This window comes from Scleropages formosus, chromosome 5 (assembly GCF_900964775.1).
Source record: "Scleropages formosus chromosome 5, fSclFor1.1, whole genome shotgun sequence".
NCBI lineage: Eukaryota > Metazoa > Chordata > Actinopteri > Osteoglossiformes > Osteoglossidae > Scleropages > Scleropages formosus.
In genome coordinates this window covers 28,807,729-28,826,054 of record NC_041810.1, presented here as the reverse complement: position 1 = coordinate 28,826,054, position 18,326 = coordinate 28,807,729, and the positions used below count along the sequence as shown (strand labels likewise).

The following is an 18,326-nucleotide window of genomic DNA, read 5'->3' as shown; positions in this document are numbered from 1 at the left end:
ACACACCTATTCACCAAGGTGACTTACACTGCTAGATACACTACTTACACTGGGTCACTCATCCATACATCAGTGGAACACACACACTCTCTCTGTCACTTACACACTATGGGTGAACCTGGACAGCATGTCTTTGGACTGTGGGAGGAAACCCACGCAGACATGAGGAGATGATGCAAACTTAAAACAGTGAGACCTTTTCTACCGTATCAGTTCTGGGCGAGGACCTTGATCGTGGGTACTACAGCAGAAGTGGGGATTTGAACCCGGGCCCTCCAGCTGCAAGATGACCATCCCCCATTCCCCCCTTGGATAACGACTTTACTTCATTGAAAATCCGTAGCGCTTTCGGGAATGAAATGCATAGCCGAGTGTTTCAGCAGAAGTCATTGTGTGTCTGCTCGCTGCGCCCAGATTAATTCATTCTAGCTGATTGGAGAGAAAAGGAGAAAATGTGAAGCGTTGTCAGAAGCAATTTAGTGAACTGAAGAGGCAGAACAAAGGTTTTTGAAGAAATGCGTTTCTGCTCGACTTTCCAGCAGCTGAAATCACAAAAAGTGCAGAAGTGTTTCTGATTGTATTAATGCCTTAGATTATTATTATTAATGCATGTTCAACTGTCAGCTTTGCAGCTTGCAATGTGAGATACAACACACAAAACTTATTTCAAGCATCTACACATCAACGCAACAGAGCAATGTAACGCAGACACATATACACATACACGTTCAGGGCAGCTTAATATCACAACAGACCTGAAATACGAGTTTTTGGGCTCGAAAATCCATTCAAACGTGGGGAGAACATGCAGACTACACACAAACTGAGCTGGATTTCAGTCCACATTCAAAGCCACAATCCAGGAGCTGTGAGGCACCAGTGCTACCCGCTGTGCCACAGTGCCGGCCGAAAAACAGCCAATGATACGTAAACATGTTGCACGTTCCAAAGACAACCTCTTGGTCCAGGTTTATAGAGCAGGATGACTTTAGGACGGCTGGAGAACGGAAGCGGTGAGGCCAGTATCACGTCAGATGAGCTTCTGCCTCAAAACATTTTTTTGGGTTGACCTTGTGGAGGCTTTTCAGAGATGAACATCTGTTATATTTCAGCGCCCAGCCCCTGCACCTTCCCACCGAGGAAGCCTCCGACAACGAAGAGATCCCCCGCTCTTCCTGATGGCGGCGCTCTTGTCCATAACTCCGTACGATGGAGGCCTGAGAGGGTGCAGTAAGGCTTAATCACTGGGTTCATGAACTGATTAATGCCAGTGCAATGGACCGTAATGAGAACCTGTGGGAAACAGTGCAGTAAAACCTTTCATTTGTGACCACCCCCCCTTGTGAAGATGAGCCAGTGATGCTCTGACCCACAGAGGTTCATTTCTTCTGTTTTTTTCTCAAGAGCACCTGTTCATAGAAGTCTCTGGTTCCCAGCGACTACTGAATTATGGGTTACCATCTTAACCTGCATCATTTCTTTTACCTTGTCACTTTTACCTTATTGGCTCTTTATATATGTGTGACACATTTCTACAGGCTTTATGTCCAGGGACAGCTGGTCATGTGGTGGTTAGAGCTTCATCTTTTGGATGCGATAGTTGCAGGTTCAAGTGTCCCCTCCAGCTGTAGTGCCCTTGAGCAAGGTACTTACCCTGAATTGTTCCAGAGGAAAAAACTACCCAGCTGTGTAAATAGGTGAATAATTATAAGCTGCTTTGGAGAAAAGTCTCAGCTAAATGAATAAATGTAATATGTTCCTTTCCAAGGGCTTCAGATCATCGTGGCTGCATCTTGTAGAGAGATAAAAAAGCGGGAAATGTCATGGTCAAGATGAGCTCTAGAACTTCATGGCAACTAACTGCCTCGAATCAAAGTGTGTGTGTGTGTGTGTGTGTGTATACACTTTGTACGTAGATAACATTGGCTGTATACATAGGGAATATTCATGGCGTATTTTCCTTAAATATAATCCTATGAAGTGAATTACGCCACATAATATGTACAGAGCCAATACTTTATTCTCTCCAAGTTGCCGAAAATGTGTTTAATGTCATCATATTTTATCGAATTTTACTCCACAGGTTTAACGTACTTTTGTTTAAAAGTGTATTATTTAACGTCGTCTTGCCACAACTGACATATTTATTGTGCAGCATTATGCAGTAGCTCTCTTCGAGAACAAAATGTACTGTCCTTTCAACGGTCTTTTTTATATTTTTTAATAAGATAATATGATCCGGTAGAGGCCTTCAGCAGGAGGGTCCAAGCAATTTAATCTTCAACCATATTTACTGCAAATTATTCCCGTTTACTCTTATCATCAGAGTGAGTTGTATCTCTTTTTCACCAAGTACATTACATGTACCTTTTTAATTTATGTATAATAATGCAAATAAATAAATAAATAAAGGCTTTACTGATAGTTTAGGTTTAAAAAAAAACTTCAACTGGACAAACGTAGAAAAAAAAAACATCTTGAGAGATAAATTAAATCATCGTAATAGTGTAATAAAGTATCGGACGTAAGCATTCTGCTCTCTCCTCTGTCGCGCGGCACGCACGCACGCACGCACATACACGCGCGCGCTGGGTGACGTCACTTTGTCTCGCCTTCTCGGGTTGCTCGACGCTCGCAGCTGCAGATCCCCAGTGTGTGTGAACGGGGCACGGAGAAGAGTGAGAAACTCCGCGGACTGACCGGCTCTGACCGCAGTGGCCACACACACACACGCGGACCGCTCTGTCACTTGCCACCTGTCGGATACATAGTGTGTGTGTGTGAGCGCGCGCGCGGGGGGACATGGACCCGGAGTGAAGGACACTGGACTCATGGAGACTCTACTGAGACTACTGTCCGCACTGTGGACCTGCGGTGCGCTCCTGCTCCTCGTGCGCGGTGAGTCTCTCTCTCGCTCTCTCTCTCTCTCTCTCTCACACACACACACACACACACACACAGACACAGAGTCAGTGTTAGACACGCGGGTCATTGTCGCCGCAACTTCAACTTGTGTGTTCCCCTCCGTGCGCTTTTTCATTCGCACCAACAACACACACACACACACACACACCGCGGATCGTTCGTGACTTTGCGTGTCTATCTCTCCTGTGACCTGTGTGTGTGGCAGTCAGAGTGGGGCGAACTGTGTATAAATACTTATTTCTCATTTTCACGCGTGTTTCTTTTCGCGCGAGAGAGACCTGCGATCTCGCGCACACACACACGGCGTCGCGGTGCACTGCGTAGAGTTACACCGCGTGTAAAAAAAAAAAAAAAAATATTTGAGCGTTGGTGTTTAAGGAAGGAGTTATTTATTGGGGTGTTTCAGAAGTCCGGTGCTGTGTGTGTTCGGGGGGAGGGTCTCGATCCGGCGACTGTAAGCGAAGGGAATCACATGGCGGTCACTGGTTCCGCAGCGAAACATTGTTATTATATTGTTATTGTAGCGAAAGGGCAGCGCTTTCATTGCACACCTCGAACAGCGCAAGTAAATATTAATTTTCAAATGCACCTCATGTATGTGTTGTCAGATCACACTGGTGGACTGTGGTGGGGGGGGAAATGTCTTGTGGTGGAAAGTCCAACAGTTTTTAGTGATCCCTTTGATAGTGATCAGCATGAAATCAGTTCCCTGTAAAAAAATCAGGACTTGTTCTCAGTCAGGGGGGTGTAAAAGAGTTGTGCTAAATACTGATATATAAATCATATATATTTGAGAAATATATAACCTTGTAACGCTAATGATTCTAACCTTGACACTGTAAGTGGCTTTGGAGGAAAGTGTCAGTTAAATGAATAAATGTAAATTCACAAGACACACATTTGGTTACTTCGTATCAGATATTTAAAGCTTTAATATGACAGCATGACAACTGTTTTTCTCTCCTCAAAAGGCTTTAAAGAGAAACTAGGGTTCTGTGAACTGCTCCCACAATATGTAAACTTTTTATTTCAATTCTTAAAAATGTACTGTTTGCTATTAAAGAATCAGGGAAGAATACAGAATACACACACACACACTTGTCTGAATATGTAAGGAAAATGGCAACTGGTTCACTGGGTTCTGACTTTCGGTTGTTTCTTCTCAACAGCCCACGTGTTGAATACAAAGTGTGGGGACCCTACATTTAATGTGCACAAGTCCTCGCAGTTTCACTGGATTCAGAAAATATAAGGTGACCAAATCAGGTGGTGATGGATGTTGGAATATAAATGCCATCCTTCACAGCAGCGGTTCACACCTGGTTCAGGGTGTGTGTTCTGGTTTTTGTCTGACCGCTTCCTCGCCGTGTTTGAATGATCATGTTATCTTCATAAAAAAAACAATAAAAAAAGTTGTTTGTTTTATAACAGAAACCACAGCCAAGAGTAAATGTATATATGTAGGAGAATTATGCATTAATTGGACAGGTTGTGGTATGTAAATTAGCTGAAAATAAAAGCATCATATCCTCTCTATTCGTGGTGTGGATGTGACTTTTTCTTCAAGAGAACTGTCTTCGTTTATCGCAAAACTGCATTCCTACTCAGTGAAAGAGCTGCAGAGATCTAGCGCACGTTGCGAAAAAGTGCGAAATCCTCCTCGCATTCGGAAGAGGGTCTAACAGGTCTGATGAGTGCGAAGAGTTTCTTTGGGGCAGATCAGAACTGTAATGAGAAGATTAGTGGAAGGTGTAGAACATGTTGGTTACCTGTCCTTCTTGCCTCACCTGAGGGGAAGAAGTTGTGCATTATGGAGCCCTTAGGGCTGTGCCTTTTTTTTTTTTTTTTTTTCCCTTTTCATTCACCATGGTCTGTGAAGCAACCTTCAGCTACGAGAGTTCATGTAAAGCTGTTCCAAATGCTCTTAATTAGCTCTCGGGTTTAGGCATGTTGGACTTGTGCTCGCAGACACAACGCACATACAGGCGCTGTGATTATGTTCGGAGGGCCTCCGGGGGGGTGGGAATGTCAGTGCCTGACTATGCCTTCTGGTAAATCCCGCATGGTACAGTTGACATTTCCTGAATTGTTGAACAAGTAGTCGGAGCTGCGAGGGTATGTATGCCTGAGCAGGGAGGCTTGTGGGTAATCCTGGAGGGGCAGGCGCTCTTTGTGCACCGTTTCACATCGAACCCTGCGTCTGGCCACGGCCGCTCCTTGCGCACCACGCAAACCGGGATCCGTGGGGACGCTTGGTGAACGTACGACGTATCGTTAAAAACTCATCCGAGAACGAATCGGTCCCTTGCGACCAAAGGCCCGGGGTTCGGATCCGCGCTTCTGCTGTTGTATCCTCGAGAAAGGTACTTGCCCTGAGTGCCTCCAGTAAAAATCACCCAGCTGTATAAACGGAACCCTCGTTCAGTAACTCTGTACACAAACCTCACATTGTAAGGTTACGGTGTATGAAACGCAGTGCCTTTCGAAGCTACGTGAAAGTAGTGTTTACGGAGGGAGAAGTGAAAAGTAAGACTTTTTCTTTTTTTTTTTTTTTTTTGGAAAAATCTTTTTGAAAGTGCTGGTGTGCTCAAGTTCAGAGTTTCCCAAAAAAAAAAATGTGCAAGGAGAAGTCACCCTTCTGGCCATTATGTTAATGTGGGAATTAAAGTGCTTGATTGGCTCTGCGTTGGCATGTGAATAGGCGAGCAGTGAAAGGGCCGGGGTTGAACGCACAAAGCTCATCACTCTTCCGCATAAAGGCCTGTTTGCTTTTTTATTTCCCAACTCAGAATGGCCGAGGCTTCCCCTTTTCTTCTCTTTGTCTACCGGCCAAGGTGTGCATTTGAGTTTCTCTAGGCGCTTTCAAGAGGCGCTACAAAAAAAAAAAACCCCGCGCTTCATAGACACCGCAATGCTATATTTTAATATCTTAAAGGGTGATGAAGAAATGTGCCGTCGCTCAGTGGAAACCCACTGAGAAATGTCTGCGTTGAATTTTACTATGATTTTCTAAAAATTGAGAACTTCCGAAAATGTACTATTGGGGGGGAAGAGCGACGGTAATAACGTTTGCTTTCCTTGTCATTTGATGAAATTGCCTTGATGCACGGAGTGGTAATTTATTTTGACTTTTAACACCTGCGTATTTGAATGCATCTCTGACTTTTTTTTTTCTTTTTAAATAATGGAAAATGTGATGAAAGACGTGGCTACGAATATCTATGCATAAAGATAGGCAAAAAAAAATAATAAATCCAAGCTCCCTTCCTGCTGAATCAAGACCAAAGGTCTGTTTTAGATTTAACCCATTGATCAAGAGAGAGCAGCAAACTCACCTTTAAGGGAAGTTTTCGTTTCCTTCAAAAATATTAACCGTTTTGTGTTCCTTTGTTTTATTTTCCTACGTTGAGGGGAAAGGAGGAGGGCGACTTGGCAGGATGTCGGGATAGGGGGGACTGTTATGTCTGAGGTGTTTTCCTCTTCTCACCTCTTCTTTCCCAGCACACCCAGACACCCTCACATTGCTGAAAAAGTGGACCGATAAGGCACAAAAAGAAAGGAAAGGGTGGGATGGTGATTCAAAACAAGAAACCTTCTTCCAGGTTGAGCTCGAAACAACCAGCTCTGACCAAGGCTTGCCTTTCTAAACGCTTCCTCTGTCTGCGGACCCCCTGTGCCTCCCCCCACCGCACGCCCTGCTCTGGTGGAAGATCGGCAGATCCTACTGCCCCCCAGGTGCTTGCTGCTCCGTGCTTCGTGGCCTAGAATAACCATCCGTGGACACGTGGCCGGTTTTATCGTTAGGCGAACCTAGGCAAGCGCCTTGCGGTGCTTAAATTTGGGGCCATTGTGGACTAAAGTACAAAAATAATTTGGAGTTGTGTAAAATAAAATAAAATAGAAAACTGAACATCATCCACCATATATATTATGTAAACATCCTACGAGAAATTGCTGCCTGGATCTTTGAAATGTTGCAACTTTGTAGATGATGTTTCCTATGAAATGTGCAGTGTATGTAGTACATTGTATTTATCTTATTGTTCCCTCAACCAGCTTCACTCTTAGAAATAAGTTTTCTGTCATTTCCAGTCATTAAAGTATAAATTTGGGTTATGTGACTATGTAATGTTCACATACCGTTCTCATAAATAATTACATTGAAAACTTATAAATTCAAATATTACTTTCTGTGCATCTACGTATGCATCTACATTTAAAATAAAAATGGTTTTTATGATATGTATACCTTTGTTGATTTAGAGTTAGAAATCTAAGGGGTACCTGGGTTTATTTTCGCCAAGGAGCACCAAAAAGTGCTAAGTGCCCGCTCTGCATGGACAGTGTTTTTAAAGGGCACCTAAGTTGTCCTGCAGTCGATGTTGGCTAGGTCCTCATCTGTGGGGGTGCAGATGTCCCCGATCCAGATTAGTGGGTGGTCAAAACTGAGAGTGCAATGTCAGAACCTGTTTCAGACATGCTTCTTGGAGATCTCTAGGAAATTGCCCTCGAGGGCTTGGTTCGGATTGCTGGGAAGACCATATCCTCCTAAAAGCAGTACGCTGGCATAATGAGAAGACCACAACTCCCAAGCTGGTCCAAAAAACATCTTGCTGTGTGGCCGATCTTATGCTGGTCTGCATTGGCTTGGTTCATCTCTGTTGGGATCAGCTGCAGGCTCACTGGCTTGAAATGACCCATGCTCTTCTTTAAAAAAACACCAGCTGTTGAATATGACTGCTGCCTTTAATCCCCCTTGAGGCTGTGCACGCCCACTAGGGGCCGGGGTGCGAAAATCTTTGCGGGTGGTGATTGGCGCCCGCTCCCCCCTTCTTCGGTATTGTTTTACAGTTGGCTGTCGCCAGCCAGAGAGCGTGCCCGTTCTCCCCTGGAGTCTTGGGGTCCAGCCTGTCCGGCTCCTCCTGGCTGCTTCTTCCAACAGCTCTTTTCAGCACTCTGGACCAAAACAAGACCCCGGAACTTGGAGTGCTTGATCATACTGTTTTTATGCTTTTTCCTTCTTCAATAACAAGGCCCATTCCAGTCTTTGCCAATCCTGTTTCACAGGAAGTGCATTAACCCTGTAAAACGGGCCTTTGCCCCCATTAAAAAAAAAAAAAAAAAAAAACCTGCGATGAAAAAGTCAAACACTGAATGTATACAGATTTGTTTTGTTCTGGTGGTGTCTTTAAAGAAATGGAGACTGCAAAATGTTTTTATTAGTAAAGATGATGTTTTTAGTTACAAATCACCCCAAGAAAGGTGCTAGATGGCATTGCATGGGATCGCCCTACTGTTCCTTTTCCAAGGTACAAGACGCATGAAGAATTGGTATTCACAGTTTATCATCAAACCAAAAAAAATAAAACTGGGAAACACTGGATTAAGTCAGTTTATTTGTCATGACTGTAAGGAAATTTTGATTTAGATTCCTTAGTTGTACTTATTAGTTTAACCGATAGTTCAAAGCGCTGAGGACTTAATACTGGATATAAAGTGTGATGTGACAGTTAACCTTAGCTTATGGGACAATTTCCTTGTGAACTCCCTGCTCTTTCTGTGACTTTACGTTGGATTAATTGGTGCAGGTACAGATTTTGGGTTTTGTTCACCAGTTTCTGCAGTGTAGTATGAACGCATCTGGAGACAACAAAGTCGATTTTCTATTTTTTGGCTGCGAAGAGGTTCCAGTGCAGGTCAAATGGGTAGTGAGTGGGCAAACTTGGAACGTGGGGGATGGAGTGGCAAACCATATGATCTTGTAGATGGGTACAGTGGGAATACACCTAATGCATTTCACATGTTATTTCTCTTGGTCTTTGTAACAGTAACCAAAAAATTAGTTAGCATTTCCATGTTCCAGAATATGGTTCCTTTTGAGCCTTGCTTCATGTAGGCTGTTCATTAGCTTTTTGAAAGCACCGAGACTTCAGAGAAAGCTGAGATATGGGGAAAAAAAAAAAAAAAGAGGTGTGAGATGGTTCTCTTATTTTAATCTAAAGATATTGGAGCCCCGAGTAAAGTTGAGGCACAATATTACGCACTTGACTTGTGGAGGTTACAGAAGGCCTAAATTAAATTATTTTATTAAAAACCAATGGTTTTTGATGATGTAAGAGAGTAAAGCATGAGATATTTTTATGAATAAGAGACTCTCGACTCAGGGTGCCCATAGTACAGCTTCCTCTGGATTTCTGCATAATGGTCTGATACCACCACTGTGAAGTGATGTGGATCCTGCAGGACATATTACCCAGTCCTGAACTCGGCACCGACGCTCCACACTAAACCATTCTGCAGTACCGTACGGGCATTACCAGAATGGCACCATAGCCGACCGCTACGCGGCACTCCCCCTCCTGGACACTGCTGTCAACATGTCGGCGTATCATGTTGCTAGCCTGTGGATGCCATTCTTCCATCCTGGTTAGTCCGTATTTTAGAAGCCATGCTGTCCATAATGGGTTTTGGTTGTGGCGCTTTGATTGACACGGCACCGCGGAGTGTATCTGCACTAACCCGTTTCCTTTGCTTGACGTCCTCTTTCTTTCCTCCACGCAGGCTCGCCTCTTCTGCTGTTTGCAAACCGACGGGATGTGCGGCTCGTCGACGCGGAGGGGGGCCGCGCGGAGTCGGCTGTGGTTGTGGGGGGCTTGGAGGACGCTGCCGCGGTGGACTTCCTCTTCTCCGAGGGGCTCATCTTTTGGACCGACGTCAGCGAAGAGGCCATCAAGCAGACGCATTACAACCAGTCAAGCAACGGTGAGGTCGCCGACTCATTTCACTGGATGGCACATCACTACACACCAAACGCTCCACCACTGCTGCACTGTCACTAGCCTGGTTCCATCCCTAGATTTTTTGGTAAATTTCACTCATGGTTGAGTGTAAAAATTCACGTGAGGAAGGCGAAAGATATTCGCATGGTTAGTTTATCGACAGAACTTCTTTAACTTGTAGCTTTGAAGGAGACTATGCTAGGAAGCGGACAGTCCGTAGTGGTGTCGGGCTTGGACTCGCCCGACGGCCTGGCCTGCGACTGGCTCGGACGGAAGCTCTACTGGACCGACTCGGAAACAAATCGCATCGAGGTGGCCAACCTGGATGGCAGCTACCGCAAAGTTCTCTTCTGGCAAGACCTGGACCAGCCCCGAGCCATCGCATTGAATCCAGCCCAACGGTAAGTCGCCCCCCTCCGTAGCGTCCTTTTCCCTCCCCTCTCATCCTGGGGTCACGACGCACATGGTTTGCTCTGCGCCCTCCAATGAGAAGAGGGTGCGATGGTATATTTGTATCCAGTGAACACGTCCCTAGAGCGGGGGGTGCTGGTGGGGGTCCGCCGTGTCCTTCAGCTGCGTCCGTTTCCTCTTGTTGTGCTTGCAGATACTCGGGGTCAACCCCCCCCTCAGTTCTTTCCCTCCCATCCCCTCTCGCACCCCAAGCGTTCGGCATTCTTATTGTTCAGTCAGCGCAGACACCCATGTGATTTGGAAAAATGTCCACCAGCCTCTCCTCCCGCGCTACTAACTTCAGACCCTCGACACCTTCGCGTTTCTCGGAAGCGCTCGCTCGAGGCCTACGAGGGGAAAACAAACGTTGGTGGTTCTTCCTTTAAATTCCGGGCCTTAAATGCTCTTCGGTCCTCGCAAAAAGCAGCGGCCTGTTCCGCTGAGCTCCGAAGCGCAACCGCAGCACTGCGACCGGATCGTGTGGCGCTTGGGCCTCCGCCTGCCGCCTCAGCACGAGATTGAATTACAGGCTGGGAACGGGAAGGGTTACAGGGCTCTCCTCACGCTCCTTGCGTATAAATGCCTTAATATCTACTCCCCAGTGATGCGTTTTTCCAAAGGTATTTCTTGCCTCAGAGCGCGTGTTTAGGTGGAACAATACCGTGGCACGCAAGCTGCAGCCCCGAGACGGCACCGTTTTTTTTTCCTTCTTTTTTTTTTTTTTTTTTTTTTCTGTGCGCACGACTGCCAAAAAAAATAGCAAAAATCAGCACACCTCTCCCTAAACACGGATCTTTTGGCATGTTCGGAATCCTGTTCAACTAAATTAAACTGCGCATTTCTTTCCCCTGCTTTCTCTGGCGAGTACATTAACATCTGCGCGTACAGCCTGATCGGTAGAAGAGTTCTTCTCGCACTTTCAGAGTGAAGTGTCCTACAGCTTCACGCCAGACCTTATAAATCTGAGTGTGGAACGGCACGGTCGATCATACGTGTGGCAGCATGGTTTCCGTTGTCTTTTCCTCTGTTTTGGTGAAGCCGCCTGGGCTGGAATTTAGCACGCTTCACACCTAACAATAAACGGCGGGGGGTGGGACTCGCTGCTTTCGGAGATGTTTCCGGACGAGAGTCGCACAAAGGTCTCTCATCTGCCCAAAGAACACTTGCCACCCCTGTCTACATCCAGCATGTTGTTCTCATATTCTTCCCAGCTGCCTAAAAGAGATAATATGGTGATTTATTATAGTGGGGGGGGGGGAAATTCTCATGTGAAAAATACATTGACCCTTTTGAGTTAAGAAGAGGGAAACAAAAGTGTGTATTCTCGTTCCAAGAGGTGGAGTGCCAAGAAGATGATGATGGCCAGATATCTGACAGTTATGCTTGCCTTGATGCTTCCCATTATCCTACCTGGTATGGAAGTCTGGAGCTGCGGTCTGTCCTGTTTTCATATCCAGTTCTTCAAACAACCATGTCTGGGATTGATCGGCAGCCATTGCCTCACGCGCGTTCTCCGTTTCGCTTTGAACAATATCGCTTGCTGAAGAACCCGCTGGGCTGTAGTTATGTTATTGCCATTATTATGTATTATTATTTCTTTGCTTAGCTGGCACAGTTTTAACCATTTGCTTAGCTGTGTGTTTTTACTGCAGAAATTCACAGTGAGTACCTTTGTCAAGGGTAGTGCATCAGGGCACCATCCTGGGACACATTCCATTTCTCTCCCTTCTGCCCTGTCTGCTATCCGCTCTGTCTAGTCACTGTGCTGCGCGTGTTCCTTTCCTCACCTGGTGCCAAGTCAGAGGAACCTCTCTCACTCGCCATGTTCTCCCGCTCTCGTTTGAATGGCCATCAGAAGCGTTACGGTTCGTAGCAGTCCTAGGTGCCAATTCCGTGCTCCAGTCTGGAGCGAACGCTCTTGTTTGGCGGTTCCGTCTCATGTTTGGCCTTGCTTCGTTTATCCGTGAATTGATTTGCCGAGTTGTGTGTTCGGCTCCCCTCTGCCCTGGATATAAGTCAATAAACAATCTTTGATGCATGGCCAAGCAGATGGAGCCAGACAATTTTCGGTTGGTACGCGATAGTTCGCTATTATTATTATTGATTTTATTATTATTTATTCACCAAATTTCCATTGTACTTTTGTAAACAAATCACTGTAGTCCAACGGCCTCTTTGCCATGGCATTAGATGAGCACTTGGCTGGTCTGAAATCCTGTTTCTGGAAGAGAAGGCCTTTTCATGGCTTCTCGAACACGTGTTTTAGTATTGGAGCCGACATCCGCCCGTTTTTGCTTTTGGCCTCGTTTGCCTGTTGTGAGTTTAATTTCTGGACAGTGAAGCCATCAGTCTTCATCTGTGGCTGGCGTCTGTGTTCCAAACGGTGCAAATTAAAGCGGGCCCAACGAGGCCGCCTTTAATTGAGACAAATATGAGGCTGCCTGCCTAACGAGACCAGCACGGCTCCCAGCCCCGGCCCAACGTGAGCCCCTAAAACGGTGCTCAGGTGCTACCAAGTGAGGAGCGCCTGGGGTAAGTCGCTGTAGTTGCCCAGGCTGTATGTCTGTTCGCATCATCAGTATAATAATAACATAGTAAGGTGACTGAAATGCTGCTCTCCAGCTCACAGTTAGCGATCCTGTAATTCTGTTCCTTTCCCAAGAGCGCCCACCACACTTCCTGTTATACCCTTCCACTCCCTTGGGCCCTCCCCCAACCGTCTATACACCGTCTCACCTCCAGAGTTATGTGAATAGGAATTTTGCATGCCTAATTTAGCCTCTATTCACTTCTCCATGCAGAGAAGCAACTGCTGGTGTTCCTCACATAAAAGGGCACTTGGAGACGTGCCAACTGTACAGATCCGTATCAGGCCCCGTAGCTGGTTATTATTCTCCTGGGGGTGGTGTGGATTCTGTATGGAAGTGGCTGTTTGGGGAGGAGATGGGCCCTCGCAAACAGCCCTGCGAAAAGCCACGCGTTTAAAGATCCATGCCTTTGTGAAAGGATGCTGTATGTTTAGTCTGGTTCACATGGTGGCCTGTTCTCTCCTCGCCGCCTGAGTCCAAGCTGGCGGAAATGACTCGTTCGCTATGCCATGCTGAGTTTTGCCACTGTTGGTGTGCAGTATGTGGAAGGTATGAGCGTGCATTACATCCCCTCTGTATCTGTTCCTGCCAGTTCTCTGTGACTCTTGAAGTTCCATGCTGAAAAGCCTGCCTTGATTGTGCCACAGCTTACTGACACGCTCCTTCAACAGGTACATGTACTGGACGGACTGGGGGGAGGAGCCCCGCATCGAGAGAGCCGGGATGGACGGCAGCAGCCGGAACGTCATCGTGGACACCGACATCTATTGGCCCAACGGCCTCACCATTGACTTGGAAGAGCAAAAGCTCTACTGGGCCGACGCCAAGCTCAGCTTCATCCACCGGGCCAACCTGGACGGCTCCTCACGGTGAGGCCAGCTCCTTCGCCTGCCCATCCCCCCCCCTCCTCACGCTCCTTTCTTTTTCGAGATCTCTTTTTTTTTCTGAGGGCCTCTCGGTCTGTTGCACCTCATATTGTGGCCATGTGCTTTGGGATAATCCCAAACTAAACAGTTTGGCTACAAATGTGGGCCCAGACCAATCTCCCAGATGTTAATCTAACTTTGACACTCCGAACATTTTCCAAATAACCCTGCCTCTTCTGGAACCTGGGTCTGGGTGAGGTGGGGGTGCAGCACACCCAGGGAACTCCAGCTGCAGTGTTGAAGGAGCAAGGTCAGTTGTCTCCAGCCTCACCCGGCTTTATTTCGCTGCGCATTCCAACAGGAGAAGGCCGTTTGGGGTTACAACGCAGCAAATGCACCTGAGGGTTCTGCAGTAGACTTGCTTGGCCAAACTTTCCCAGAGCCGAAACCGTGAGTGGACCATTCAGAATATGTGAAAGGCTCATTGTTAGCACATAACGAATCCCTCTGGCCGATTGACGCCGACTTCCCGCGTAGCCGGTGGTGTGCTTTTCATGGAGTCAGCTGTGGCGAAGCGCAGCAACTAGGGAGCACCGAATGCCAAAATGACTGAAGTGTGTATGTGATTATCCGCCCCATCCTCCCCCGGTCCATGCTGTACAAACCCAGAAAACGGTGCCGCGGTCGTGCTCTGTCGGACCTGGCGACAGATCAGCCAGGCGTTCGGCACGTCACGTTTGATCCCGATCTTGATCCGTCTATTTCGTCTCTGACCTGGTGTGGTGGTCGCAATTGACTTTGATGGATTACGCTGTGCTTTGCCAGTGGCTTTTCCCGTGTAATGAGGCTGGCTGTACCATTTCCACAGAGAAAAAAGCGCCTTCCTGCTAATGCCCCCACAAAAGTCATCTAAATGGGTTCGTAAAACTAAGGGGTGGGGGTTCTTAAACAACTTATGCACCATGCACTCCCCCCCCCCCCCCCCCCCCCCCCCCCCCCATGTTTTTAAAGCAAGATCAGTTTTTCACTCTGTGGAGCATGACTCTAGAGGAGCTGGTAAATGACTGAAAAACTGGTTTATTGAAATTGTCAAATTGTTGGTGTCAAACACCTTAATTATTGGTAAGAGGAGGTAAAGGAGTGTTTTTACTGACTGGTGTGTGTGTTTGTGTTTGTCGTTCCAGGGAAGCGGTGGTGGAGGGCACTCTGACCCACCCGTTCGCCCTCACGCTGTCGGGCGAGACCCTCTACTGGACTGACTGGCAGACGCGCTCCATCCACGCCTGCAACAAGCAGACGGGTGACAAGAGGAGGGAGATTCTCGGTGGAATCTACTCCCCGATGGACATCCAAGTGCTGAGCCAGGACAGGCAGCCTGAAAGTGAGTGTTGGCCATCCTGTTCATACCTGTGTGTCAGGGTGATGTGTTGTGCAGGGCACCTGTATGCGTGTTGCAAAATTCCAGTGCGTTGGCGCTTTCGTTGTGTTCATGTAGAACATCATCGTGCCATATCAACAGCCAGCTATGGAGTCTCTGTCTAGACTAGATGAAGAAAGCACTATGTTTAAACACTTCTTTATCTCAGTTCATCCTGTAGGGTTTCTCCAGAGACTTGGGAAGTAATTTAGGAGCCTTCTTTGTGTTCAAATACACATGTACGTAGTACCAGTCAAAAGTTTGAGCACACCTGCTTGAAACCAGACTCACCTCGGTAGAAAAAACAAAGAACCTGGACGTTTGAGGAGCAAAGTTAGGCACCAACAATTTTTTTTTTTTTAAAGTTGGTATTATGAATGAGTCAGATTTTGAAATAGTTAGGTCCAACTTTGGCAGTATTTGGCAGGGTTTGAGTTGTGCTTGTGAGGTTCTCCATGTCCAGCATGGAGGAGTGAGTGTCATGATCTGGGGTGGTTTTGTTGGTGCCTAACTTTTGGTCTTTACCATGTCTGTGGGGATCCCACCAGCATGGCTATCGTGGCATACTTCAGAGGCATGCCATTCCATCTGGATTAACGGTCGCTGACCGGTCCTCCATTCTTTGGCAAGGTAACAACCTGAAATACACCTCAGAGTCATGCAGAAACTATGTGACCAAGAAGGAAAGTGAGTGAAAACTCAAACCAATGCCATGGATGTAAAACATTAATTCTGGAAATAAAATAATTTCCAGCAAGCGAACTAAAATGTTTCACTGGTGCTCTACAGAAATGATGGCAATTTTTTTTACCCCAAAAATGCTGTAAAAGAGTAAATTTTACATGATCAAAATATTCATCAAGCCTTGAAATGTAAGCAGTCAGGCATTCAGTCTGTTTTCTACCAGAGCACCCAAAGATTTAATGTTTCTACATGTATGCGATCCCTGCTTCATCTATGTCCCGCCCTTACATTTGTAGCTCCACCCACCCCTTAATTTCATCCAATCCCACGAATGGGCGTGGCCTCCATTCACCAGCCAGGGTCTGCTCTGTTTGTTTGTGCGGATCAAGAGACTGAGGTGCCCCCGCTCCGCCATTCAGCATGCGGTGTTCACACTTAAAAGCCATGCAATAGAGCGCAAATCAAGCGTGATAAGTCTATTTGTTTTTTCTTAATGCCTGTGTACTTCTTCCTCGAGCCAGTTTGTATGGGTATCGGCTTATGCGTTAGTCCATTTGACATCTGTTCTGTGTGTGTGTGTGTCTGTGTGTTTCTCCGTGCACCATAGTAATACAAAGACGGCTTCTGCAAATGAGTTCTGAATAAGTTCTAAAAGCTGGACCTTAATGGTGGGGAATTGGAGCATCTGTGTGAGTGAAAGCCAGGGGACTGCTATCCATCCTGTCCCACTTCTGGGTTTGTGGACCCCTTAAGTATGACGTGACATTATGACACAGCTAGGCGTACGTCGACATTAAAAATCGCACCCCCGCATTTACACCAGCATTTACACCAGCTTTTCTTCTCTATAGTCACACTGAAATGCTTCCCGTCGTTTTGGTTGCCCCCAGTTTAGGTCCACAGCCACGATTTCCCAAGGCCCTTTACCCCTTTTCTCTAAGCACATTCTGAAGAGCGGAATGTACGTGTCACATGGTGAATAAATACAATGTAATGTTCTAGAAATGGACAGAAGTGCAAAGAGCGTTGGTCTTTGGGATTATTTTTGGAACGCTGCTCTCCATCCACTCCCTGTGGAGAATTTTTAGACACAAACCACAGTATTGGAGTTTATAGCCGAGTGGTTATTTAGATACCGATGTTTTGGCATGCAGTACGCCTTCATCGGGAGCCCTTACAAACTCATATTTTACGTATATTTTTTATATAAACAGTCATGCTGGTGTTTTCTTTTCCTGGCCATTTCAAATCTATGCAGCACTGCAGTTTTTGGAGGTTTGGAACAAATTTTTCTCAGATTTCTGCCGTCCATAGCTACGGAAAAGTTAGGTGGCGAATCGTCACGGTGTTTGAACTCTGGCCTGATCTTTCCCTCCGCATGGGAGAAGTCAAGGAGGAAGGGAGCGCTCACCTTCCGAGGTTGTGAGGTAACGGCCGAAAGGACCGCACCCCATCCTTTCGGTCAAAAATACAGAGCGCTTAGCCTGTGCTGGAAGGGTGCAAACTGGTTAAAAAAACAGGAAATTGTGGTATCTGCAGATATCCTTTCTCCTGAACTCCTCTGACCTGGGAAAGAGTTAAGTCCTCCAGCACATCTTTTTATTATTGATAATATTAATTTTTTTTTTTCCTCTTAAATCTGCCGTTGCGTCGACTGAGACCGAATTTGCCCAGGATCCCCTAGGACACCCGCAAAAACTCTTTGGCATTTTGCTACATCGAAATTGTACAACGTTAACGTAACAAGAGTGCAGGCTGCCATTTGAGAAAAAAGTTTGCTTGGTGAAAACAATCAAACACCTGAGGCTTTGCCCTCCTTCAAACAGCGTCTGGATTCGGTGTGGTCTCCAAAATTATTTTTATTTTAATTTCTTCCTAGAATTCACGGAACCGAGTCAGCTCCAAATATGTGTGGCCGTAGTCCCATTTCTTCCCCATGTTGAGTTTCCATTTTAAATTTGGAATTTGATCTCATCGTGGTGTTTAAATGTATATTATTAGTGCTGTGAGAGCGGCTGTGGTTGTTAGGAGACCACCCACCCCGTTGGAGGGGTAACCCTGTTCATTTTGTCGCCCCCGCAGTTCACACCCCTTGTGCCGAGAGCAACGGCGGCTGTTCTCACCTGTGTCTGCTGTCACCTGTGGAGCCCTTTCATAGCTGCGCGTGCCCCACTGGAGTCCGGCTCCAGGACGATGGGAAGACCTGTCATCCAGGTAAGACCTTCTTTTAGGTGTACCCCAGGGCCTCCCTCCATGGTCTGTTCTTTTTCTCCCAATGTGTTTTGTGGGGATTTTCAGAAGGCCAGCAGGAGATGTGGTGGTTGGTAGCCTGTTTTTTTCTTCTTTTTTTTTTTGCCAGTCTTATTAAACTTCAGAGAAAGATACTTAACTTGATCTGCTTCAGTTAAATATCCAGCTGAATTAGCAGGTAAAAAGGAGTGCAGGATGAAAGTGACTGCAGGGCACCCATAGTAGTCACGACCAGAAATGTGTGGGATGCTTCGGGGTGGCCCGAGATGTGCTCCTCAGACATGGAGCTCCACGCCTTGCTGGTCCAGACGGAGGTTAGCTGCGGTTTGTACTCAGGGACGGCTCCGTCTGGGGGGGCTTAGCAGCA

The 18,326-nt window shown here is 46.6% G+C and overlaps 1 protein-coding gene across 1 annotated transcript in view; it reads left to right on the top strand.

The window, feature by feature from the left end:
* The first annotated feature begins 2,609 nt into the window (after positions 1-2,609).
* lrp5 (low density lipoprotein receptor-related protein 5) overlaps positions 2,610-18,326 on the top strand; it is a 48,798-nt gene continuing 33,081 nt past the window's right edge. The window contains exons 1-6 of the mRNA XM_018765628.2: positions 2,610-2,898; positions 9,487-9,687; positions 9,886-10,105; positions 13,414-13,611; positions 14,793-14,989; positions 17,792-17,923. Of these exons, the coding sequence (XP_018621144.2) occupies positions 2,832-2,898; positions 9,487-9,687; positions 9,886-10,105; positions 13,414-13,611; positions 14,793-14,989; positions 17,792-17,923 (1,015 nt within the window). The 5' untranslated portion in view covers positions 2,610-2,831. The remainder of the gene's footprint in view (positions 2,899-9,486; positions 9,688-9,885; positions 10,106-13,413; positions 13,612-14,792; positions 14,990-17,791; positions 17,924-18,326) is intronic.